Raw genomic sequence first — 26,396 nt, 5'->3', positions numbered from 1 at the left:
TCAGGTTCTGTCTGGGGTGCTAACTGTATGTCTGATAAGTCTGGGTAACCAAGGGCTGGGGGGTTTCCAGTCGATGAAGTGATAGGAGGGGCACTAGGGCCCTTGCTCAAGCCCTGGTGGGAAAAGGTGCAGCATAGGGTCTTGTTGGCAAAAGCTGGTAAAACAAGTGTTGGGACTCTGTGTGCTGCCTGATTGGAATACCTGGGTCTAAAGAGCCTTTCAAGATTCCTTGGGTCAGGACCCTTTGGCACAGGCTTCAGGGGGTTTTTAACTACCCTGACACAAGGGGTTTGGTGGTAACTGTGGCTGCATCCTGACAGAGGAGGCAGGATGACAGAATGAGCATAGCAGAAAATAGTTGGTGGTACATATAGGTAAAACCTTATAAAAGAAAGGCCTTGTAAAACATGGTTTGGGCCTTGCTGTTCTGGCTAAGCTGGCCTGTTGAGTTCTCATGAGAAAAGAATCATAAGAATAACAATCAGTTTGCATAACAATCTATTTTTGTGAGAGAACAGTTTGCACCTGCAAAAATAAGGAGTCTATCCTGTGAGAGTCTGTGAAGAAAAAATCTTAACATATCTAGAAAGAAAAAAGTTTGATGGACATGTATGGTGGCCATTACCAAGCAATGAACTGAGTTTCAATGATTTTCTGACCTATTAGATTCCAACATGGTGCCTTCTGATACCACATAAAATGAGCTGTGTGCAATGAAGATTCAGCTATTCTGCTCGAACCAACAACTGTCTCGTCTGTCTCACTCCTGTCTCTAACTCGAGGCCATAGCAACAAGTTGGGACTGTGTGGTGCTGGGCACTATGTTAGTGGGCTCTGAGTGGGCCAGGACTCTTTAACTAGTGGGTGCTGCTGGGCCTCAGGTGGAAGACAAACTCATAGGATTTTATGTAGCACATGGGCTACATCTAAAGAATGATTGATAACCAGCCTACTTCTTTTTAATTCCAAATTTTAGGACTGCTCCAGTGTCATAGGTAATAAATGATAAAGCCAAATTAATGATGAATTAAAAACAGATTTTATTTTGCGACCCAGATACGGTCTCCAATAGCCACAATCAAAAAAAGGATCAGCGTGGAGCCCGGGATAGGTGCTGGGTGAACACAGATTCAAGTTCTACTGCTTTGGGTTAGCTTTTATACAGTTTTTCTTGCCCGGGGCAGAGTTCCTCCTATTCTTTTCTTTGCTTTGCATATTTGTGTGGTCTCCTTCTCTCTGTACTGGGCTGGACAAAGCTGTTTCTGGGAAGCAATGAATGGTGAATGCTGATGTGGAGTTACGGTCATTAGGATTAACGTTCTCTTGATGGTCGCAGCTATCTTGATCTTAGGTAATCATTAGGTAGTATTCAACATGGGTGTCTCCCAAATTGCTCTGGAGAATGAGCCCATTTCTGTAGGAGCCACATCTTTTGGCTTGCTAATTTGACAATCCAAATTGTTCTGCTGCCAGCTGCCAGCTGCGGTTTTGCAATTTGGTGAGGCAATCTCTCCCTGGCTTCAGCATGTGATTTTAAAACCTTTAAGATTGTTTCTTACAATCATTTTATAAACATAACCCATTTTTCTTTTATTTCACATAAGCATGAATTATCCTAAGTCATCATCCAGGAAATAGTCAGGGGACCTTGGTCATCTCAAGGCCTTTATCTTTGAGCACATGTTAGTGTAGTGTATCTCAAAACAGCAGGTGATTCTTGGGGATGGTCCTGTATGGTTCCTCTAATAGTAATTGCTGTAACACACAACTCAAATAATGGCTTACAAGAATTTCAAGGTATATCCATTACAACCTCCACCCCTGGTCCTGTTGGACTTAACATTGCAATGAACCCCTCCCTTTGTCTCCAGCCTGGCTTCAGCAAGGGGTTCCTAATTTTTTTTTGGTCTTGACAATAACAATGATTGGATTTTACTCTTAGTCAAGTTGTGTGCTGCATGTAGTCAAAGTTCCTCCTCTAGCAAGGATTTTACAGTTATAAATTGGTGGAATCTTAGTCTTGTTTGCCTCTCTCACAGTTAAGTTCCCAGAAAATGTAAATATCTTAAGTTTCCTCAGCATTTGTCTAATTCAAGGATGTGATTTTGATTTATCCCCAATCATTTTTCAGGAAATACCCAGTGCAGCATTAGCAGCCTGAAAGCTTTACCTTGGATGCAAAAGCCTGTTTTCCTTGCTAAGATTCCTGCATCACTGTAAGTATTGCCTGGACACTGATGTTGATGTTTTTTAGGAATTTCATATGCCACTTTGTTTTCCTGTCTTCTTTTGTTATTGGTGTCTTATGAGAGCAGAGAAAGTAAAAGAGTTAAGAAAGATAGAGCTTTTTTGAATCTTGAAAATAACACCTATAAAATAATAACACTGGGTCTTTTATTCTTTATAGGCTAGATATGAGTGATACTTTTTATTCTCAAATTTGAAATCAGAAGAATCTTAAAATCTAAAAGAGCCCATGAAGGAAAGTCAGGAGCCTTGGTGATCTGGGAGAAATGGCATGAAACATTCTGTTTAGAGACTGTCTAACACCGTGTACAAAGCAAGGTGTTTGTTCTGTGCTAGCTGGGTGTGATCATACTGAGAAGAGCTTGTCGAGATACAGACAAGCATTCATCCTTGTATTTTGTCAGGGGGCTTTTGTGCTTTTTTGTGCATTTTTGAAGGCTGAAATAGTGTTTGGCTTTGAAAGCACTGTCTCTAAAAACTTTACAGAGCAGCATGCTCACCCATTTGGGTTTGTTGGTTATAGCAATGGGGGACAAAGCGACATGGACTGCTTTATGCATCTGAAGGAGATCAGTGTATTGTAGAAATCACACCCTTTTATTATCTTTAATCTCTCCCTGGCATAACTGAAACCAAACGAGATCTAACAGAACTTACCAGAAAGAAGGCACCCATTGGCTGGCTCAGCTGCATGCTGCTGTCCATGCGTCCCATCATCCAATCAGCTTCCTGCTCATACGCTGTCCACGCGTTCCTCCAGCCAATCACAGTCTCACTCCCAGCTGTCACTCAGCTGCCGTGGCAGCGAGTGACATCTCAGAGGTGCCATCCCCCCGCCTGGCCGGGCCCCCAGTGACAGCTGCGCCGTGGCAGTGCCTGCACTGGGGAGCCCCCCCCTTGCTGCTGGTGCCCCACACCTCGGCAGAGCGCGGCTCGGCTGCTTTCACCGCCGTGGCCCCGTGCTCTGGCTGCCGCTTCTGGGTGGATGTGTGAGATGAAAGTTCTGGTGACAGCCACCAGGCCGGCCATGCTGTTGTCACCGGGCCACGCTTTGTTTATGACGTTGCCGTACTTAACGTGCTGGCAGTCCCTGACGTGCCTGTGGCTGTGCAGCCATGGGGGTAGGGCTGTAGCAGAGGCTCGCCTGGGGGGCTGCCAGCACTGCGGGCACATGCAGCGAGCTGAGCACCGCCAATGCGCCTGCCAGGACCGTCCTGAACCCCATGCACCCCATTCCCCATCCTGGACTGGCCCGCCTTGACCCCTGCATGTGTGTCAGGAACCAGAAGAGTGCGGCTAAGGCCCCTGCCAGAGAGTTAGTGTTATAAGCAGCAGTTCCCACATTTTGGCATACTCTAACCAGTATCTGTTATGTCACAAGTATGTGGGTTATGAACAACAAGCAATGCTTTTCTACAGTCTTAATTTGTGTTTATGAAAGCAAGCTGCTGCAACAGAATAGTTCTGGCCTCATCATTGTTGACTTGTCGGGAGAGCGTGGCTTGCAATCTGTCCAGGAACTGCACGAACGACTCCGCTGGACCCTGTAAAACCTTAGCAAAAGAGGATTAGGATTGATACCCATCCCCGGGAGTCGCCGCAGGGCCTGCGGGGCTAGGTGAGGGATGATATCACATGCACCACGTGGGTAGCCTGCCGGCGCTGCAGGGTCTGTGAAAGCACCCTCTCCGGTCAGCTTGCAATGGCGATCGGTGCATTTCTGTCCTGCAGCGCTTCCGCCTGGACTGCACAAGCTCTCGGTAATTGGTTAGCCAGACTGCAAACTGAGTCGCTGTTAGAATCAGTTTTGTTATGAATGAGGTCCCGTATGTCTAATTTAATAAACTACAAACTTAAAATTTAGCAGCAGTTTTAATTGAGATAAAATAATATGATCAAATAACCAGTAGTTACAAAAAGAAATTTGACAGTTGTTCAGATAAAGCATAAGCAAAACCGATTGATCGGAGTACGGGGAGGGCTTCCCACCCTGCCTCATGTACAAAAGGCAAAAGGATCCAAACACAACTTATATACTTTATGTTAATACATATTCATTAATACTTTCTGTAAATCTCCTATTTTCAATTCCTAATATCTACGTCACTATACTACACAGTGCATGCTCCACTTGTTTCCAAGGGGTCTTCTGGCTCTTTGATGGTGTGATAAATAGGTGTGATTTGTGCTGACAAAATTGAAACAGTCAATCAAAATTGATACAGTAAATTAATATATGGAAACAATAAAACAGTTAAAGGGTAAATGCCGAAAAAAGGAAGGGGGAGGAGGGGTCCCCCCCTTCTCCTTCAGATGTTCAGAACAGGAAGAAGCAAGAGATAACTATTACTAAATTTATCCAAAAGAGAGCAGGGTTTGGTTGGATATCAGGAAAATGTTAATTATATGAGATTTATTGCTTTAACATTGGAACATAATATTGGCTTATGTTAGCTTTGGCTTATAGTATACCAGCTTGATGTGCATGTGTAATCCAAAAGGTGAAATAAAGGACACTGAGGAAGAGGATAAGCCTTCTTTGAGACAACCACCAAAGAGTGGTGCAACCCCCTAAAAAAATGGTGGAGCATGTGTAGTAAAGGTGGTGATGAGGGTGGAGATACAAGTGTGATGAATCGAAAATGGGAGGAGATGGTGATGACATACAGTATAAAAGGGGAATTTCAGCTTGGCAAGCTCGTACGTGAGATGGTGGGGGTCCAAAAGCCCTGCACTCCGTACCCCGTGCGTAGCCTGTGCGTTTTTTTTTTTTTTTGTTTTGTTTTGTTTACTTAGGTGCTATTATAAGAACCAAACTATCCCTTATTTTAACCAAATTATATTGTCAGTATTTTGAGTATATTCAATTTTATATATATTAAGCTACTAAATTAAAATTGCGGCTACATTTAATTTTGTTTGTTTTTTTGAATGGGATAATTGGGCAAACATAACAATGGTCTTTTCAGAGGAAGGCTCATCATCTTCTTCACTGTCCTTTGAATAACCTGGCAGGTGGCGCATGTGAATTAAGCTTGGTGTTATATAAGTAAGCACTATGTTCCAATTATTTATTTCATAGATAAGACCACTATTTTAGACTCCCTGTCTGGAATTTTCCCTACTTTATTCATATTCAAGGTCGGTCCCTGCTCTGGGAGTTGTCTTAACTTCAGTTGATGCCAGTTTTGGTTTGGGAGTCTTCCTGACTTCGTCCATCCCCAAGGCCGAATCCAACTTTTACATCCTGTTTCCCACATGTATCATCTACAAAGAAACCCATCTGCTTCACTAATCACATATACTTTTCCAATTATTTTCCCAAAATATTTATATAATTCCAATTTTGTTAGCCAGAATCACATCCATTATCAGTTTAATTATGCTCTTCCAGTTGTGGGGAGTGAGGACATACGCAGTGCTGATGGATTCTAGGCAGTTTAGCATGATGGATAGGAGGATAAACCGCTTTCTTTTACTAGTGCCCTCAGTTCTTTAATTACTTTATAGTCCAGCTCTCAGTATTGGTTTGTTGTATGGTGTTGGTTTGGCACATATATTACTGGGCAGGCTGTAGCAACTGCCAATTCGCCCTCCTTCACGGTGGCTTCCCAGCATTTTTGCCATCACTGGACTACTGCGTCAGGGGTGAGCCCGCCGCCTGCTTGCGATGTGGGAATCCCGCACTGAGGGGGCCAGCCCAGCAGGGATTTTTGTCAGAGTAAGGCAGTTCTGCAGGGCTTGGGTTAATCTCAGGATAAGGCAATTTTACGGAGTTTGAGTCAATCTCAGAGTCATATACAGCTTCTGGTGATGCTGAGGGTTCAGGGGACTCAGCTTCCGAAGCCGTGTAATGGCCAACATTCGCGTGACTTCCTTTAATGGCTGCCATGATTGTCCACCATGTAGTGGAAAGTCTCTGTCCTACTGCTTGCCAGGTTTCTGATTGAAGGGGTCCATTAAAGGGAAAATCTTCAATGTGATTAGATACCCAGTCCAGCAGGGTGCTTAGTTTCACATCAGCCATATTAACAATATTAACAGATTGCTGATGTAGGAGTCACCATGCCTGGCCCAAGCTCCTGCTTTGTCCCAGGGATATTCCACCTCCCATATTTGCTCCTCACCTCTGGGTGAGGTGTGTGCACTTTTAAATTCCTGAGTTCCTTCCCAAACTCTTCCCGGATCCGTCCCCGGATCCTTTTCCAGACTCTTCCTGGCCAGTTCCTTGACCTAGTGGGAGTTGCTGTCGGAGTGGTCTGCACACCCTGCACCACCGTACAGGTCCCAATTTGGGCCAGCCATCTGCAGCAGTGGGGAACAAAGCGACACAGACTCCCTTAAGCATCTGAAGGAGATCAGTTAATTGTAGAAATCGCATCCTTTTTATACCTTTAACCTCTACCTGACATAACTGAAACCAATCCGAGACCTAACTGAACTTACCAGAAAGAAGGCACCCATTGGCTGGCTCAGCTGCCATGCTGCTGTCCTCGTGTTCTACCATCCAATCAGCTTCCTGCTCATGTGCTGTCCACGTGTTCTACCATCCAATCAGCTTCCTGCTCATGTGCTGTTCACGTGTTCCTCCAGCCAATCACAATCTCGCTCCCAACTGTCATTCCCTGGCCCTCTCCTGTCTCCTGACTTCTTCTCGCCCCTCCATCGACTTCCAGCTGTCCAGCCTGCAGCTGTGCCTCTCCACAGGGCCTTCTGGTGAGCATCAGCCTTAACCACTCTGATAATTATAACCCCATATCCTACAGTTGGTAATCCATGTGCACTCTGGAATATAGCACATGAAGACTTAGGGGTAAGTGACTTTGAAGTGTTGCTGTCAACTCCATGCTTCATGCCTTCTCCCAGCTGAGTAAGTTAATGCTATCAGCAGAATTAAGGGCTCTTTGCTTGCAGCTCACTAGAGGCACAGTCATATTTCTCAAAATTAAACAAGTGGGCCACATTATTATGAGAGATTTTTGCTAAACCCAAATTAATTTTTCCATTTATTTTGTTGTATTTGAAGGTGTAATAGAAATTGAATTTTATTGTCTGAAAACCCTGGCCTGTATTTTATTCTACAGGTGTTCCTTATGTTCACCTCTTAAGTAGTGTTTATTGTGTGGTGTTATACACAATAAGCTTGGGGTTTTTTTTCACATTGTTTTTGGATGAAGAAGGCAAATACAGCAATCTATTGTTAAATTAAAAGGCTGATAGATAATAGAATTAGCAGAATATTGTGAAGGTTTTGTTAGTCATTAGATAGTCAATAGAGTTGTTAGTTGCTTCTCTTTTTATACTCTACTGTGTTCTGGGAAACAATTTATGCAACTTGACATTGACAGCATTGATGTCCACAGGTTATGCTAGTGGGGTTGCTCTCCTACCCAGCAATTTAGGTTCAACAGTTCTGTTCATGATGCATTCTAAATCACTTCTTAGTAAGTGAAATAGGTCTTGACCAAAAGGTTGTAATTTTTGTAATTTTATTTTTTTTTAGCATTTTGGTTTTGCCTGAAGAAAAAGAAAACGAGAAAAGATGGACTGGAATGTAAGGCCAGTCCAGAATGCTGATGCAAATACAAACCTGCAAAGCGAAGGAGCATGTTTCACTCAGTTACTTCCTAATGGACATGGCTTTCCTCAGACAAATGCCACCTCTTCTAAAAATGCATGCACTCATGCTGAAAATAACCAAATCATGTATATGCCAAGTGTCAATGTTCCCTTCCCTGCTGTAAATGCTGAAGCATTCAAAACTTCAGATCAAACCTCACCAGGAGCATCTGTAACTGGTAATAATTTTTTTATGTCAAAATACTCAGTTAAAAGACATCAACAGATGTATGTAACAGGTCTAAAACCTCCCACTCAGAATTCCCCTTTGCGGCCAGAGATGACTCCGACTTCTTGGCCAGTCTCCAATCCCTACAGTTATCCCTGCAGAAATGTACCCCCCCTGTCCTCTCAAGTGAACACTGGGAATAATGTAAGGAACGTGCTTGGGGAGCCCCAGTACACCAATACCAGCGCTTACTCTGTGCAGCCAGAAATGCTGCAGCATAATTCCCTGAGACTTGCAACAGTACATCAAGGTGGCATTCATCCCCAGAACAATTCTTTTCCTCTTGGTACTTCCGGGCAGCATGTCCAACCCCAAATATTTAATTCCAATAATCAATGTAAAGTTTTGTATTCAGCGAATCAAAATACTGGGACAAATGTACAGCTGCCACAATTTCAGCAGAGTCAGATGGCATCAGAAGCTCCTAGAGGATGTTCTGCACCGTCTTTGTTGCCAGCCAACTGTGTTTCAAGGCCTGCAGTACAATCTTCAATGGGTGTACCACAGGAAATGCAAAATGTACCTAATGGATACAACATGAACCAGCAGAGGTGCCCATTGGATCCAAAAAGTGCTCCTGGCTTTAACAGTATTCAGCAACACTGTCAGAAGCAGCAATCTGGAGAAGTCAGTCAATCCATCAGGAATGTCTATAATCCAAGTGGAAGTGTGACAGCAAATCGGTCTTTTAGTGAAAGTTCTGTGTCATCCCCTGGCATTCCCAAAGAACTGCTTGATGTTGTGAAAGAAATAGAAGCTCTTTCATCAAAGCCACTGAGTGATCCTGCTTCAGTTCCAGAGAGCCAGCCTAGTAGTTTGATGAATGGGCCTGCTAATGCTCAGATTTCTTCAGCAGCAGCCACACATGGAATAGGAATTACAAGGGAGAGACTAGCTTGGGAAGCTGAAAAGCTGAAATGTCTTAAAAAAAGGGTTGTCCTGCTTGAAACGGTTCATAATTATAAAAAAAAAATCTATCATGAAAAAAATACTCATCCTCTTCCTCCTAGTTATCCATGTTCTCCTTCTAATTGTCTTCCATGTGTGCCCAAACAAAATGTACAGCCTCCCCCATCCGAAGCAGTGAGGACAGAGAGGCCCACACTCATGGTTTCACATGAAGACAGAAATGACAAAAACCTAGCCAGTGCTGATAACAGAAGATTGGAGATGACTCAAAGTAACCCTCAGGTGAAGCAGGGAAGTCTTTCATCAAGCTTCACTCCTATTCCCTCTCAGAGCAAAGTCCCAGCTCAATTTAATAATCCTGAGAACACCTTGGAACAAAGGGATGTGCATGCCTTGGCCTCTTCTCAAGGAACTGTGACTTCCTCAAACAATGCTTCGTGTTTTACTCAAGCAGGGAGCTCTGTCAGGACTGCATCAAAGACTCTGCAAATTGGCCCTGAGAACTCGTCATTTCTTCAGTTCGTATTGAGCAGCACAAATGTGCTGAAAGAGAAGACAGCTGGTGCTACTGCTGATAAAATACTGACAAATCTCCTGTGTAGTGAAAAACCACTGCTTGATACATCTGTCTCGGGCGGAAGCTTGCTAAAAGACACTAGTGAGAAGAACGTAGAAAGTCTGAAAGGTGAGCAGGTATCTGTGGCTCACACAAACTCTCCTGCATCAGAAACAACTGCATCTGGTGATGCTCAATTGCAGACTGAGGTAGCTCAGAAAAAAACACCATTTACTGAAAATGCATCCTGTGGCCAGAGCAGTTGTAGTTACTCTATGGAAGAGCTGGTTGCCTGCCTGCGCTTGTGGGGGAAGTATCCACCAGAATCCGTAAGTGTGGAAAATAAACAGTCAAATGAAAGCCCCACAGCAAATGAAGTTTCACCCTCCGACCAAAACACAAAGAAGGGAGAAAAAAAAAATGTGCTGGATAGCATGGATGAGGCTGTTTTGCCTGTAGCAACTACCTCTGTGGGACAAAAACTTGATACACTGACTTCCAATTTGATAAAAAATTTTGAACCTCAAGTTGCAGTTGTCTCTCCTTTAGTACTTAGTGAACAAAGAACACTAAGTGAGCAGGGAGGCAAGATCCCAACACCTGAAGGTAAAACCTATCCAGCGATCGACTTGGGGAGCACATGTAGCTTGCAAGAAGAGGGGGAAAATGGTTTAAGTGTGGCAAGTACTGCCAAAAGAGCAATAGAAAATGCTTGGTCATCACCCAGTGATTGTGTTCTGGAACAAATAGTGGACTCAGATTTGCAAGAGATCAAAGTAGGTGATGACAACCAAAAGAAAGTTAGTCAATCTGCACAAGATGCAAGAAAAAATATGCAGCTTGGATTACAAAACAAGGCTCCTCTTCCTGAATCAGGCACAAATTTTTGTAGTCGAAACTCTCAAGAAGGTACAAGAGACCATGAAGACAAGCAAGCTGTGTTAGAGGCAGGAGATACATCCACAGCTGTGCTGGAAAATGACTTGTTTTGTATTTCTAGTGTATGCTCTCTTGTTGAAGGTGATAAATTTTATAATCCACAAATAGCAGGCATGTTCAAGTCAGTCTATGAGACACAGGCGTCAGAAGGAAACACGTCTGGTGCAAGGCAGAAGGAGCAACATCCGGACTTGAATAAAACTGAGCCGAGCAATAACACTGCCCAAAGAGAGAGCTTGCTGCTAAAGATGTTGGAAGACTCATCAAGTCATTTGGAGAAGGAAAGCAGTGGCAATTCTCCTAAAGCAGTTTCTACCTCTGAACAAAACACGCCATTCAAGGCATCTTCCAAGCATCCTGAAAATTCCTTAGAAAGTCTTGCTAATATAAATCAGAAGTTAGCTCAAAATTCACTGGATTCCTCTATCAGCGTAACTGCTAAAACAAATGCACCTGCTGTTGCAGGAGACCACAGTAAACAAAATTCCATGCCCAGTAAAAATAGCACAGAAAAGGAGGTGAGCTTTTTTGGAGCAAAACCTAGTAAATATCTAAAAGATCAGCTGCTTGCTCTAGTGAAAGAGTTTCCATATGGCATTGAAGCTGGTGATATGCTAATAAAAGAAGCAGCACAAAATCGTTCAGTGGTTGAAGGGACAGAGAATCAGTCTCAAAAAGAGGTTAAAATTTGTGATAAGAATTCTCATTTGAAGGACCCAGTAAATCAGACTAAAGTTGCAGTGTTAAGATCTGATCAGGTTCAAGAACTGTCTCCTGGGCACAGCCAGTGTCCCTCTAGTGACAGCAAGAGAGAAGTGAGTCAACAGTCAGAAAAGGCTTCAGCTGACAAGGACAACATTGTAGGCAGTGCCCAGCCTAGTCAAGATCTATGTGAGAAGGAAAAAACCCCACAAGAAACTTCTAACCCCAGTGAAAAAAGTGAAGAACGCTCTTTAACGGGTGGTGTAGCTGTAGCACATAAAACACCACACTGTCCCTCTCAATTAGAAACATCTGGTTCAGAGAAAAATGATTGTCAACTTTCCAAAGCTGAAAATACTGATTCTGCAGAGACAGAAGAAAACAACAGTCAATCTGATGCCTTGAAAAGGGAAAACTGTGCAGTAGGAGGAGACCTGGCAATTTCTGAAAAAATCCCAGACAGTATTAGCAAAAATAAAGATATTTGCAAATACACTTCTGAAATGAACAAAAAACCTAGGCTGAAGGTGGATAATGAATACAAACTGCCTACAACACAGCAGGAAAAAATTGGACCGGTTAATTCCTTTGAAAACCAGGGTGCTGATAAAGGCAAAAGCAGCAGTTTGAAGGAACATCTGCAAATTGACAAAGGAACCCAAGTGTCAAGTAAAGAATTTAATTCTTTCAAAAAAGAGCGCCAGACAGCCTCCCAAGAGTTACCAGAAAAAACTGATCATACGTATGCAGACAACATGGCAAAGTTGTCCATAAAGAAGGAGAGAGTTTTCAAAACTGAGTCCCTTTCAAAAGATACAGCCAAACCAGGTCTGACCATGAAATCCAAAACAGACATTCACCAATCTGTGAAGTCAGAAACTGTTGAAATTAAGCACTCTGAAGTCAGTCAAGGACAAAAAATTAAAACTTGTGAAGAGAACTCAACTGAAGAACAAAACTGTAGGGAACAAAAGGAGGTGCTTAGGCAAGACGTAGGAATTAGTGTCAAAGAGCAAGCAAAATTACCAGCAGAAATGAAACATAAAAAATTGAGTAGTTACCGAGCTGATGCTGTAAAAACCTCAGATAGTAGCACTGTAGACTTCAAATCAAAACACACAAAATATTCCCACCATAAATCTGTGAAAGTTCATTCTTTGCAAGAGCAGCCATACAAACGGAAGATGAAGGAAAATATGGCTGGGAAGAGAGAATTTAAGAAAGCAAAGCTGGAAGAGGAAGGACTGAAACAATCCGAAGGAAAGAGTTCTAAGCAGCTTGCACACAACTGTTTGCTAAATGCTGACAAAGCTAAAAAACTGAATGGAGAAAATGGTTGGAAACCAAGGAGTTCCTTAGCAGATTGCTCTCTGCTTAAACTGCAGAGAAAAAGGGCTCGGTCTTCTAGCATGTCTAAAAACTTCTTTTCAAGCAAAGAAAGACATCTCGATGGTCAAAACAAAGACAAGTGCTCTGAGAAAATGTTTCCTGATAAAAATCTTATATACCTAAACAGAAGAAATAACAGACTAAAGCTGCATCTTCAAAAGGAACCCAAAAAACACTACCTGAACAGAGTGGCATTTAAACGTACAGCGCAGGAGCGCATCTATCTGACAAAATTAGAGACATCACCTGTCAGACCCGTCTGGCATAGGGCCACCAAAGTGTCACAAAGCAGTGACTCAAAAAAAGATGTGTCTGTCTCGACAGTTGAGAAATCATGCAAACAGGAAGTCCTTGAGTTCAAGCTGTGTCCAGAGATACTGTTCAGAAATCCAGCCCCTGGTGAAGAAAGCTTAGCTGCAAAGAATTCTCCAGAAAGAGATAAAGTCGTTGTAGAAGGTATGATGTTCTCTTAATTATTCATTTGTAAGTAAAAACTGTATTCATTTTCAAATTCATGTTGCACAAAGCTACAGATAGTGAAAACATGGGAGTGTAGAGACTGAAGGCTGAGATATCCTAACTTGCTCTCTGACAGACCACAGCTGTGTCTTCAGCTTCAGCTGAAAAAGAACATGGGAGTTTTCCTTCAATTTTCTGTGAATCTTAGAGAATGAAATTAGAATACTTTAGAGCATGGCAGTTTCAAGTAACTTTAGAGAAGGCTTTCTAAAGTACTTGTAGAAGTTAGCTTAGCTTGGTTGTAGAAAGTAGATTCCCTTGGTGTAGTGAGGGTGGTTTGATCAAAGGTGATCTGATCTGTATTCACTGTTCACCTGCTTGTGCATCAGTCTGGCTGGGCAGAGGAGGGAGAGATCTTTTGTGACATTGAGGAATAGAGTCGGCTTGGGCCCGGCGTATCCTGCCCATAGTCCCCATAATCTTTGCTATCTTTGCTTTAAAAATCCATTTTTCCTTCTCTTCTTCCCTACTCCATTTTTCAACATTTTACATGGTTCATTCTGAAGCATATTTATGTCAAATGTTTTATTTTATTTTTCTCTAGCTGTACATCTCAGCACTTGGAGTCATTTTCATACCCAAAGGAAATCTCCTTTTGCATGTGGTAGTATATGTATTAGAATTTAATGCTGAATAGAGGCCAAAACTTGGGATAAAGGAACCTCAGAAATATTTTTTGAAAATTTCTTTTTAGGTGTCAAGAGTAAAAAAGAAGATTGGTTAAAAAGTGAACCAGTGAAGCAAAAGAAGCTGGAAGAGATCTCTACAGGTGAAGTCACTTCTGAATGTCCCATTTGAAATACAAGTTAAATCCTCTTGGCTTGGTTTTAAATGTTCCTTTACAGTAGTAAATCTTAATAAAGCATTTTAAATTATTATTTACTCATTCTCCTGATTAAATGGATACCACAGAATAGACTTAGAAGTCTCAAAGATTTGTATAGCTTTTTATTACTTTGTGAATATAATGTCATTGGAAATGTTGAAATTTTTCTGTGCCGTTAACTTGGATGTAGCACTAGTAACATTTAAATACAGTTTTCAGTTGTATATAAAGACTCTTTCAGGCTTTAAAATATAGGAAGTGATGTAGCAGAATCTAGTGCAAAAAACAGAAAGTGATTTTTAAAATAAATCTGGCTTTCACAGTACGTTGCTGCTGTGCACACATAACACCTGTGCTCACAAGTTCCAGGACCTGTGTGTCCCAGTAGTCTGGACAAGATAATCTGTATGACACCCAGAGGAAAAGTGGGGCCACTATGACATCTTCCTCGTTTCTCTTGAATGGCAAATTGCTTTTTGGATGGTCTTTTATACCCTCTAGGAATCAACTGTCACAACAGTGGCAACTTTCATCTCAGGATCTTGTTTGTTCCATCTTTTGTAAATCTTGGGTGAGGTTGCTCCCAGCTGTCCTTGTTTCTTTGCTTTAGGTACCTCATTAGCCCTAGTTTTGTTTTGCTAGTGGTCTAACAGGAAACAGAATGCATTCTGTAGCCTTTTTGCTGTCTGCTTCTTAGCTTTAGAACAGAGGCGTTGCATGCTGGTACTTGTGTTGTGGCGTTGCAAGTAACATAGTTTGCATCCTTTGCATCTTTTGTTGCTGTTGCCTGTGTCCTTGGGCTTTGGTGCCTGCCATCATTTTAGCCCTTCCTCTTGCTTCTTCTCTTCCTTTCACAAATGCATGATTTCTGTCATACCTTTCTTAATACTCTCCAGAAATCTCTCCTGTGAAGACACCCAAATAGCCATTTTGTGCTTAAAGATGCATTGGAGATTGTTTTAAATCTGAAGTGCCTGGTGCTTTAGGAAGGAAGTTTGTGGCATCCTTTTTGACACTGGAAGGTGTTAGGTACCACATGTATAAGGAGTGGAGTCCTTTGAGACTCTTGCTTTAACGTGCTTGTCTGTCTTGCAGCTGAGGACAGTATTCCCCTTGATACAGCTATACAGATCCTGGAAGGAGATGGAGAGACTCTTCACATTCCTGTCAAAGATTCAAATGAGATGTTTCAGACCTACAGGAAAATGTATCTGGAAAAAAAGATGCAAAAGTCTTGATAGCACTCCTGTATCAAAGGTCTTAGTATCACTGAGAAAAAAATGCCAACACTAAGATGATTTTTTTGTGTTTACTTCATGTTGCTGAATAATTGTAAAAGCCCACAGTTTTCTGGTGGGTGTTGAAAATTTCCTTCCCCATTTCCTCATATTTGTGAATAATTGCCATCTTATTCTGTATTTATTGTCCAGATATTCTTTGGTGCTGTAAATGCTGTTTTAAACATATTGTTTCTTTTGGAAATTCTGATTTGATTTTTTTTTTTTTTTTTAAGATAGAGCAGCTCATTGACTCTTGACCAAAAAATAACAAACTCATTTAACTGTCATAACCTGTTTTCTTTCCTGATTCTCAAAAACTTCTACTTATTATACTTTCCATTGCTGGCAGTGGAAGAATATTTCTGCTGCAAAGGGACTGCAGTGGATTCCCAAGCATTACACTTCTGTTTCCCACTTACGGTAGTCTGATGGTTTTGCTTCTGTTTTTGTAGAAACTTTTTTTTCTGAACTGGGAATAGAAATATAAACCCCTCAATGCAAGCATACAGATCAGGGGCATTTATGAAGTATTTATGCTGCTACCCAGTTTTGTTACATTTCTTTTTGTGGAGCTTGTATGAACTGAACTCTGAGTTCATAGTTTGAGCACAGTGCTGCGGACCGTTAGTTTACTGGAGAGTTCTCTTGCTTTTCTTTCTCTCTTTCTTTCCACTTCTTTTGTTGAAGTGCAGGGAGTTCGAATTCACTCTTGTCTGGATGATGTTGCTGAGTTCAGCTAGACTGTAATTAATTTCTTTGTTTATAACGTGTTAGATTATGTTTGCTTACACATTCACTGTGACATAACAGTTGCATTTGTCATTTGCTATCTTTTGTTTAAGTGCCTTTTCACTGTTACTCAAAATTTAAAATCAAATCATATTTTTACAGAGATTTGGTACTTGATTCTTTCTATCTTATTAAACCTTTATGCTGAACAAAAAACATGTAGATACCTTACTGAACAATTTTTATACTTGAAATAAACTTTTGAGGACTACACCTTGTCTTTTTTTTCCTAAAAATATGAAGTTGTGCTTATTGCAGTTAGATAAATAGGAATTGAAGATACTCTTGCAGATGAAATGCAGCTTTAAAATAAGTGATGGATCTTCCTTGTTGTAGTTGCAAGTTTTATTAGTTGGTTTCTCTCTCTGAGTGCCAAACTGTTCGTCTGTGGGGAATGTGGCCACTGGAGGATTTTGTAGTAATGTTGTCAACTCTGAAAAGGTTTTGAATTTTCTTGAGAGTTTAATTACCTGTATTATACCACCTGCATGAAGGAAGATTTACTGCAGCCTTAAGTGTACCCAGTACAAACAAAATGGAGTTCCTGCTAGGAATTTAATCTGAGTTTTGTTCTGCACAATGATACATGAAGCTGACATAAATGCTTGAGTAAATTCTTTTCAATAGGAAATTATTTGATCCATTGACCCATGATGTTTATGTTCTAAATATTTGGAGAAGCCTTCTTGCTGATCTTGTGCATCCAGTAAGCAAGAATGCCAGTTTTGAGTCCCAGTGGATGCAGCTGTGTCTCCTTTCTCCCTTATACCAAGAAGGGCATCTTGGCTCTGTGACAATGTTTACATGGTGACTTGTGCCTGCGCTGATTTGGTATGGCTGGGATCTTTGGGATAGACTTTTTTGCTGATATTGGAATCTCTCTGGTAAATTGCTGTGGCTCATAAGTTGGCCACTCTCCATTCAGACAGCTGCTGGAAGGAAAACATCTGTAAGGAGCAGTGGTAGGGCTGCAAGGAGTACCTACAGAGAAAAGCCTGGAGACCATCTGCTCCCCAGAATGAGCACTGTGGATAGGTGCATAAATGTCACATGTAAACACCAGACCTTATTGTGGTCATGCTGGCTTGACAGACAGATACAGAGCAGATACAACTGTCTCTAACACTGCATGTTTCACCTGTGGGCCTCTCCAGTAACTACAAGATAAATGGGCAGTCGCAGGAGCCAACAAGAAAAGCTTTCCGTAGGGAAACCTGATGCTGCTTCTCAGTATTTCTGCTCTTCATCTCATGCAGCTGACTATGGTTGAACCTGTTCTGATGTGCAAGTACATCCAATGCAAATTTCTCCCCTGATAAGACCTTAAACAGCTACAGACAAGATGCATGAGTCCCTAAACCTTAAATTTTAAAATGTTATAACAAAAATACACTTTTTACAGAAAGAGAATGGGAAAGAGAGCACAGGACGAAATTGACATATTTAACATTTGGAGGTGACTGTTCACACTGTAAGTTTTTAGGGTTTAATGGCTCTGTAAACTCACTGGTTTTGTGGACTTGTACTCATTTAGTGCTGTGATGATAAGTTTCCATACACAGTGTAAAGAAAGTCTCTCAGGGATTAGAAAGTGCAGTAAGATGAGAAGCCCCACTGCTGCCTGGGAGGGAGGCACTCTTTGGGTTAGTGCGAGGGGCTTTCAGCTATTCTGTACTCGTGGGAGGCTGTGTGGCAGGGGAGATAAGAAGCTGCAGAGAGCTGTTCTGCAGTGTTTTGATGAGAACCTCACTCACTCCATTGTTCTGTGTGTTGGGAACAGGAGAAGGGCCAAATGCATAGTTAAGAGGACTAGACATGGATGCTATCTATACCTGCAAGTGCTGTTTTCTATATGGAGCTGGCCAGATGTCTTCTGGGATTCCAGCAGAAGAAATCCCTGTTGTCTTTTCGTAACCCTGCTCTGTCCATTGCCTCAATGAAAGGACTGAGTGTATTGCACCCTGCAGTGATTGCAAGAGGGGGAGGAGAGGTGCCTGGGGTGATGGAGAGAAGCTGGGCCTGCAATGAGGATTACCTGTTATGTATTAAATAATTATTAAGTATAAAAGGGTTACCTGTGCATAAATATTTCTTGCTTTTTTTTTCCAGAATAAAAAATCCATATCACTACTCAAATGTTTTTAATAATTGGAAATTAATTAATTTAAAAATTCCCTGAGGTAAGTTTCATCCTGTAGCAGGATGCTCTGCCTGGAGTGTGGGTAAAACAACTCAAACCTATTTGGAGAGCTCTCCGTGGTGAATGCAGAACAGGGCGTCACATTGCTTCCCCCAAAAATGAGCACCAGTACCAAAGTAAGTATACCTACTTGCCCTACTTGGGAGACTTATTCTGTGTATTCATGATAAGATACAGAAGGGGAATTCTGTTCTGAAATAACTGTTCTCCCGTCCTGGCTTCTGTTACTCCAGTGGCCCTTTCAGCAGGGACAGGTTTCTGTTAAAAGCTGGGTAACAGGGTGGGTTAGCTGTCATCTCCCAGAGTGGCCCCCTGTTAGCAAGGTCTAACACAGACTTGATTTCAGCAGTTGTTGTTGGCTCTTAATTCTTTGTCCTTTTTGTGTCATGTCCTTCATTTGCTTATCATCATTTGAGTTGATCTCAATTCTTAAAAATTAATTGCTGAAGCAGCCAATCCAGGTTTCTCTAGAAGAGTTTGACTGATTCCTGCACTCCCAGCTTTTATTTAGGAGTCAGCCATGAATGTGGCAATGGGTTTCTTTCCCTGATAGATCAATACTATGGCCTGTGGAAGATACCTCCTTTTTTTTTTTTTTTTCCCAGAGGCTCATTAAAATGATTATTAAACTGAAATTTTTTATTAAAAATAACCTCTGCACTCATCCAAGAGGTTTTTCAGAGAGCCTCTGAATGCAGAAGCACAGATGCAGAGAAGAAAAGCTGCTCTGGAGCGTGGTTTGTAAACTGTTAGACTGAACGTTTAAAGTTGTATTTCTCCTTTCTGCTGCACGTCAATGGCCTCATATCCTTTGTTTACAACTTCTAACAAATTCTTTTTCCTGCTCTCTCAGTTTTTGTAAGAGAAGCTGCAGGCAGTGGAGGGTCACAGAAGAGGGACCATTGAACTGAGATGGGCCAGTGGCAAAATTGCCAAAGCAGCACAAACATATTTAGCATTTCTTCTGTAGGACAGACTGGCCAAATCACAGACTTACTATAACTGCAAAACAGTGAGAGAATTGCTGACCTGGAGGTAATATATTTAGCTAATTGCTGATTTAACATCTGGTAAGACCATAGGGTTGATGTTGCAAAATCCCAGTGCTTGAACCAGCTGCAGAGCGAGAGAGAAGGGATCAGTTGTCTCTGGGTGAGCCTGGGGAGCTGACTCCTCAGGAAGGCAGCTGTGGGATGTGGATGGAGTGGTGGGCTGCCTCTGGGACAGACTCAGGGCTGACTCCCCAGGAATGAGGAGCAATCTAGCTCCATAAATGAGCAAGTACAGAAGGTCAAGGGTCAGTACAACCTGGAGGATAAAAGGAAAAATCAAATACCAAGAGGTAGCCTTAGCAAAATAGGATCAGCATTGAAAATCCCACTGTTTGGGAATCCACAGCTACAAAGACAAACACTCCATACCACCTTGACACATGAAGTGGGACAGCCCTCATGGGCATGGACCCAACTGATGTGGTTTTCAGGGCAGTCAGGACTTGGGTGAAGGGAAGGAGAAATCTTGACTCCATGTTTCAGAAGGCTGGTTTATTATATTTTGATATATATTATATTAAAAAGACTATAACACACTATACTAAAAAGAACAGAGAGAAAGATGCATCAGAAGGCAAGACAGGAATAGAAAGGAATGAATAACAAAGTTCTGTGACTCTCAGAGAGTCTGAGAGCTGCTGCCTCCTTGATTGGTCACCAAGTAGAAACATCCCACATTGACCAATCGAGGAAGCACCTGCTGCATTCCACAGTAGCACATAACAAATTGTTTACACTTGAAGCTGAGGCCCTTCAGCTTCTCAGGAGAAGAAGAAAATCCTGACAAAAGGATTTTCATAAAATATCCTGGCTACACCCAACAGCTGCATCTTGCAGACCCTCTTGAACTGGGAGAATTCAGGATTTTGGGGTGCATGTCATAGTCCACTTTGCTAATATTTATCATACCCACACACTGCTAGGTTTATTGTAGCTCCATACTTGTTAGGTTTAGGCAAACATAACTGGTGTAATTTTGTTTTCCTTATGTTTGTAGTACTTGAATTTATCTGGCAGTTTTTCAGAGCAGGAGCCAGCAAGCTGTGGGGCTGGGGCCTGGAGAGGCAGAGGCACTGTGTAGCTACAGACACCCAGTGTGTTCAGCCTGTAGAGCTGTCTTTGAAACCTGAAGGGGTATCAGAGGGCACTTACATCACTCTTAATAAATCTCAAAGGGCATTTATGCTGCCCTGCACACACCAGAAACTTATTTCTACCCTAATTTAAGGAAAATATAGAGTCTCCTAAAAGAAAGGGAAATACATACTGCAGTCACTGGCTAACAGTGGGGAAATAGACTGCCTGGGAATTACAGTAACCCAAAGAAAAAGGCATTGTTGTATTAAAGGTTTAAAATTATAAGAATAAAATTATTGTAAAAGGAGGATTCAGAAAGGAGAAATCCCATGAGAACTGGGTGAGAAAAGGCAGAAAGTGTACAGAAAAGAAAAAGTTTAAGCTGCAGTTACGTTCAGTGAAATTACAGTGTAGTATTAAACTGAGCTCTGGCTATCACCACTAAATCCACTAGATGCCAGTGTGGAGACTGCATTCAGCACTACAGCAACATCTGTCTGTTCTTTAAGGGCCCGTTGCCATTGTCTCACTGCTAGAAACCCAAAGTTTTCAGGGTGCCTCTGCTCCCATCCAGGGCTTCAGCCCTGTCAGTGGAGAGAAGGTTGTCTTGGTCAGTACTGTAACACTGGCATGAAAGAATTGATCATCATTTCTCTGGCACTGGCTGTTTTTTCCAAAGCCTAGAGGTTTGGGGACTTGGATTTGGGAAGTGGTAATGGAAAGTGGTCTGAAGGATGGAGGGACACCTGCCACCTCTCTGCTGTGCCTTGCAGCCAGGCATGGAGTGGGACAGTTTTTTAGCAGAGCCTGTTGTGACAGGACAAGGGGGTTTAAAATAGGAAAGGGTAGATTCAGACAAGATAAAAGGAAAAGATAAGGGTGGTGAGACACTTGCATAGGTTGCCCAAAGAGGTGGTGAATGCCCCATCCTTGGAAACATTCAAGGTCAGGTTGGATGGGGCTCTGAATTTCCTGGTCTCCATGTGGAGGCTTACCCAGAGCAGGAATGTTGTGGGGGCACACTCTGGTCAGAGGGCACTAAACCATCCCACTGCTGGCAGTGAGGCTCTGCTGATCAGCCCTTCCCTTCTGCTGGGTCTCTCCCCTATTAAAAAAAAGATGCCTTAGTTTGAGAGATGAAATATTAATCTGTTATGCCATTTATTCTAGTGCAGCTTACCATGCACTGGAATCCCAAAGTGCCCTGAATTTTGTCTTAGCCTCTTACAGATGCCTTGAAACTGGCATTTGGCAGTTGTCCTGGTGATTTTATAACACCCAGGGTTTTAGGATTTTTGATGCATATGCTGCATAAACTTGACCTTATATGGGATAACATGAAATTCCACCAGTGAGAACAGATGGATTTTCTTTTGCTCTGCTTTTTCTTTCCATCTAGGGGAAGATTTGTCAGTCTAATTTTCCTTACTGCCTTTTCTGTGGCTAGAAAGAGGAAAATAAATGCCATGAGTGATCTCACTTAATAACAACCAGTCTTTCATGGCCTTTGTATCAGACAGCTCTGTGGAAAAGGATTTAAAAATCAGCATGTCTGTGAATTTTTCTTTTCTTCTAAATTAACCATATATTGCAATTTCATAAACAATTATTTCAGTCTCTTTACTTCTCAAACACAGTATTATTTATCATTAAAGGCTGCTTTGAACATAAAACTATTAGGATGCCCCTTATTAGAGTGGCTTACTGCAGCTCCCTTTCTAATGAATTTTTTGCTTTATGACTTGCTGGCTGAGTTTGGGCTCTTACTTTAAATCACACAATTGATTCAGTGTTCAAAGTCAGTTTATCAGACCGTATCTTCATGGAATTGCCTGCCAGCAGAGCAGCCAAGGCAATGAAAAATTAGGATGGAAAACAAAGTAACCTTGTTTTTATAAATTGTCAAACGTTTGGGCTTTGCTTCTGCAACCCTTAAACTCAGAAGGGCGGGGAGCTTCTGACGCCAGCCCAACAAAGCCAAAAACAGTCCTCTGGAGTGGCACTGCTTCCTTCTGGAAGGGATGATGGACAGCCTGGGACTGGGGCAGCTTCTCTGATGGGTTTGTCGCATGGTTGGCTCCCTTTTCCTAATTTTCCAGGGAAATGTCTGCAAGTGCTTATGCTGTAAATTCATTTTGTCAGTGGAGTGCACAGGGAAGGTGTCAGGCCCCAGGAAAGCCATTGCTGATGCTCCGAGCGATGCACGTGAGTCTCATTGCCTGTCGCATAAAACTGTGCAGCAAAAGACACTTTACAAGATATCACAGTTGCAACGATGATGAAAGTCATCTTTGGAGAGGATGAGGTTGTGGTGGATACTTCAGGAAAAAATGTTTGTCTTTTCTCTCAGCTAGTCTGGTCTTAACCTTGGTGAAGCAGAAATCAAAGGATGACACGAAGGAGACATTTAAAATTGTGCTGGGCACAGAGCAGGGAGTGGTTTGTAGATCAGAGATCTGAAGTCACAGAATCATGGCATCATTTATGTTGGAAAAGACCTTTAAGATCATGGACTCCAGTGATTACCCCAGCTCTGCCAGCCCACCACAAAACCACGTCCCCAGGTGTCACATCTGCACATCTTTTAAATACCTCCAGGGATGGTGACCCAGGCACTTTCTTGGGTAGCCTGTTCCTAAAGTCAAGGGCAAAAGTTCACCTGCCCAGGGATCAGACAAACATCTCATCACCTTGATAATCAAATTTATCTGCTTTTATTTTTCAGTGCATCAGTCAGAGCAGCTCAGCTGGGGCAAGCTTGGTATCACACAAACCTCAGTGGTTTGTAGGCAGGGACAGAATCTGACCCTTTAACAGAAGAAAATTCCATGATGTAAAATCTCTTGGTACTTATGGATTAAGAATTACCAGGGTAAGTACTTCCTGAATGTGCAAGTGCTTAATTTGGGTACTTGCACAAAAAAACTCCTTGCACTGTGATGCAATATAAACTTACAAATACTTGACTGTGTGATGCTGCCAAAACAATTTGTAATTGGCCAGCAGAACAAAGAGTTAAATAAGCAGCCAGGAAAATCCTGATTTTGAAAGAAATATCTCATTTTGCATCTTCTTCTCAGAGAAAAATATTCATATTAAATATACATCAGATCTTTATACAAGTTTTAGGCACTTTTAAAAATACAAATATGAAGTGTTTTTCCTTTAAGATTTTGTTCTGGAAGTGCTAAAAATTGTTGTGAAAACAAAGCAGCTTGACATTGAGCAAGGGAAACCCAGTTTGCTCTAACTTCTCATGAATCTACAGTAACACAGACCAAATTCTGGTTTTAAATGAGTAGTGAAGCTCCACTTGGAGTCAATTTGTTGTGACTGCTAACAGAACTTGATTCTATAGCCAGTGAATGTTGCTGCACTGTGCAATAATCATATTAATAACTTCATAGGACCAAGTAATTTTATCTGAAAAATAATTCTTAATTTAAAAAATACTTCAGAGTGATTTGTCAACAACATTGTGCATTGCATCTTGGATGTTGCTTTTGAATAACCCGATGCTCACTATAAAGCAGAATTTTCTGGTCAGACACATTTTCCATAATCCTATGAAAATCCTGTGCCTCCCACAATGAAACATTCATGTTTTTAAATAAAGAATGCACTGAATTATGTCACAGATACCAACACATTAAGAAAGAATGGAGATTGACACTCTTAATTTGTATCATACAAGACACTGCAATTGGCATTTGCAGTTAATTGTAGAAGTCCTTCAGAATGAGACATTTTGGGTAACTTGGAAGAAGTTGAACTTGAACTTCAGTATATTCTTCATTGAGTACAATGAAGATAATATTTCAATTGTTCTAATTGCAAACAGAAAGTTTTCATAGTGGAAAATTTTGATTCTGCAAAAGTTGTTTTTATATTCGGAAAGGAGCCAACTGTTTCATGCCAAAAAGACTTTTAATCAACTGTTCAGTACAGGGTCCATATGGCAGAAAAGAAGACCTGTAGTCTTTGATCTTATTTGGGTTTCATCAAAAAGAAGGAAGCACATGATCAAGACTACTCTGAGCTGTAATTAAACGTTGTCCTCCTGTTGACCCAGTTATCAAAAGCTACTTCTTCATGTGAGCTGGAAAAATCAAAGTAGGGTTGGTATGACAAAGTGATGCATCTGGGTTTGGAAACTGGCATGTAGTAACTGTGCTGCTCTGATGGGCCAAAAAAAGGGCAGAAATGCATTAATTGCCACTTTGATGGTGCTTGATGAAAAATACATACCTGTAAAAGCAGAAAGGGTTGTAATAAATTACTTTTCACTGGAATCTTGGATCTTTGGGTGTTGCTTTAATATTTCTTGTGGAGAAAATAAACAAAGATCTAGTTAAAGTAATCTGAATAACTTTGTCTCCTATCTGAGGAGCAGTTAACAAGCCTTGCATTACCTGGCAAGGCATGGCAGTCCTCAAGGAAAGCCATCTGGTAGAAGAAGGCAGGGTTTTTTTAAAAAAGGAGTTGTTAGATGACAAGTTTCTGGAGAGAGTGGGAAGGTAGAGATCTGGCCTGGAACTGGGTAGAACAAAGCTGAAGCTGCCTGCCCAGAAGTTGAGGACTGGAGGGGTGGAATGTGGAAAAATGCTGAGGAGAGGAATTGCTTGCAGGCCTTGCTGTCAGCAAGCCTTAGCTTTGTATAATTTCCTGATCAGTTTTTAGAGTAAATCTGGTGTTTCGACACTGCTCTGAAGGCTCTGTGAGCAACTTGCTCTATCATATCCCCCCTGAATAAGAGAACTGGACCCAACCTGTGCTCACAGCCTGGAGCACTCTTGGGCTGTGCAGAAACTGCAGGCAGGATATGGATGAGCCAGGAGTGGCTTTCTAGGTCAGGCAAATGAAATGCATCAAATTGGTGGCTACAGAGCATTTATTTGGCTTAGGAACTGAGAGCACTGGATCTGAAGGACACAGGACTCATGAACAAGTATTGTTCATGAGTTATTATTATTTTCTTGTATCTATTAGCACAAGATACAAGAAAAAGGAAGTTTGGGCTCAGCACTGTAACTTTTGCACATGAAGCCTATCTGGGGATTTATCAATTGGATTAAGGTTTATTAATTCTGGTAAGAAATAGTGGAGTAGATGATCAATGGAGGAAGAGACAGGAGATGGCAAAGAACTATTAAAATCTGCAAATCATTATATGAGAGCCTGTTCTGGATTTAAATGTGTTAATATAAATTAATTATGAACTTGCAATCAAAGGGAAGAGTGGAGTATTTATGGAAGGGGTACAAAGTAGCATAATCTAAAAATAAAGTAGTTTGGGCTGAATAAGAGGAAAAATGGGGCCAAAAAACTTCCAGTCATCTATCTCCAGCTTCCATGTGTTGATGATAATTTGTCTGAATTTGTTCTCCAGTGCTGCAGAATATTACAAGATCAAAAAGGCTGACCCATATGGAAATTTCTGCTGGAAAATAAAAGCTACTCCTCGTGCTTTTCTGACATGAGCGAGGTCTGATAACAATGCAAATCACAGGAGTATAGAGAAATGCAGCTGAAAAAAATTATTTTAGAAGAACTTCTTCCTTTTCCAATGAGTATGTACATACACCCTTCTGTCTGAGCACAGACACCAGGATACAGGTCTTTGGGGGCAAAAAAATCCCAAGAAAAAAAGCCGATAGAATTTATTAGGATTTTCTCTTAAAAAAAAAAAAAGCTATACGTGACCCATCCCCCAAGAAAAAAATCTGAAACCTTTCTGTTGAAACATGCTGAAAGAAACCCAAATAAAATATCTACCCCTACGCCTAAGATTTAGATTCTGAAAAGATTTAAAATATACAGACATGAAATGGAAGCAAAACTGTCCTTTATATCTGGGCCAATTAACTTGATGTTGCATTGTACTGAGACACTGCTTAGATCTTCATATGTGGTAATGTGGTTTAAATTTCAGTAAGATGTGTAATACCAAAAATTACAAATCACCACCTTTAAACAACAACATTCTAAAGCTGCAAGACTCATTGGGGATATAAAGAATCTCTAGTATGTACCTGAATAATCTGCAATAATTTTTAGGTTGAA

The 26,396-nt window shown here is 41.4% G+C and overlaps 1 protein-coding gene across 10 annotated transcripts in view; it reads left to right on the top strand.

Annotated features, from left to right (window-relative positions):
* RESF1 (retroelement silencing factor 1) overlaps positions 1-25,131 on the top strand; it is a 40,719-nt gene extending 15,588 nt beyond the window's left edge. For 7 of the 10 annotated variants that reach the window (XM_038154152.1, XM_038154145.1, XM_038154148.1 and 4 more), the window contains 4 exons: positions 2,132-2,216; positions 7,751-13,046; positions 13,804-13,878; positions 15,031-19,771. In XM_038154152.1, the coding sequence (XP_038010080.1) occupies positions 7,790-13,046; positions 13,804-13,878; positions 15,031-15,173 (5,475 nt within the window). In that variant the 5' untranslated portion in view covers positions 2,132-2,216; positions 7,751-7,789 and the 3' untranslated portion in view covers positions 15,174-19,771. Of the gene's footprint in view, positions 1-2,131; positions 2,217-6,840; positions 6,964-7,750; positions 13,047-13,803; positions 13,879-15,030; positions 19,772-23,058 lie in introns of those variants that run through there. The other 3 variants (XM_038154151.1, XM_038154149.1, XM_038154154.1) reach the window with 2 other exon arrangements.
* The last annotated feature ends 1,265 nt before the right edge of the window (positions 25,132-26,396 follow it).

Source organism: Motacilla alba, chromosome 1A (assembly GCF_015832195.1).
Source record: "Motacilla alba alba isolate MOTALB_02 chromosome 1A, Motacilla_alba_V1.0_pri, whole genome shotgun sequence".
NCBI classification, from domain to species: Eukaryota; Metazoa; Chordata; class Aves; order Passeriformes; family Motacillidae; genus Motacilla; species Motacilla alba.
This window is presented reverse-complemented; position numbering and strand designations above follow the sequence as displayed.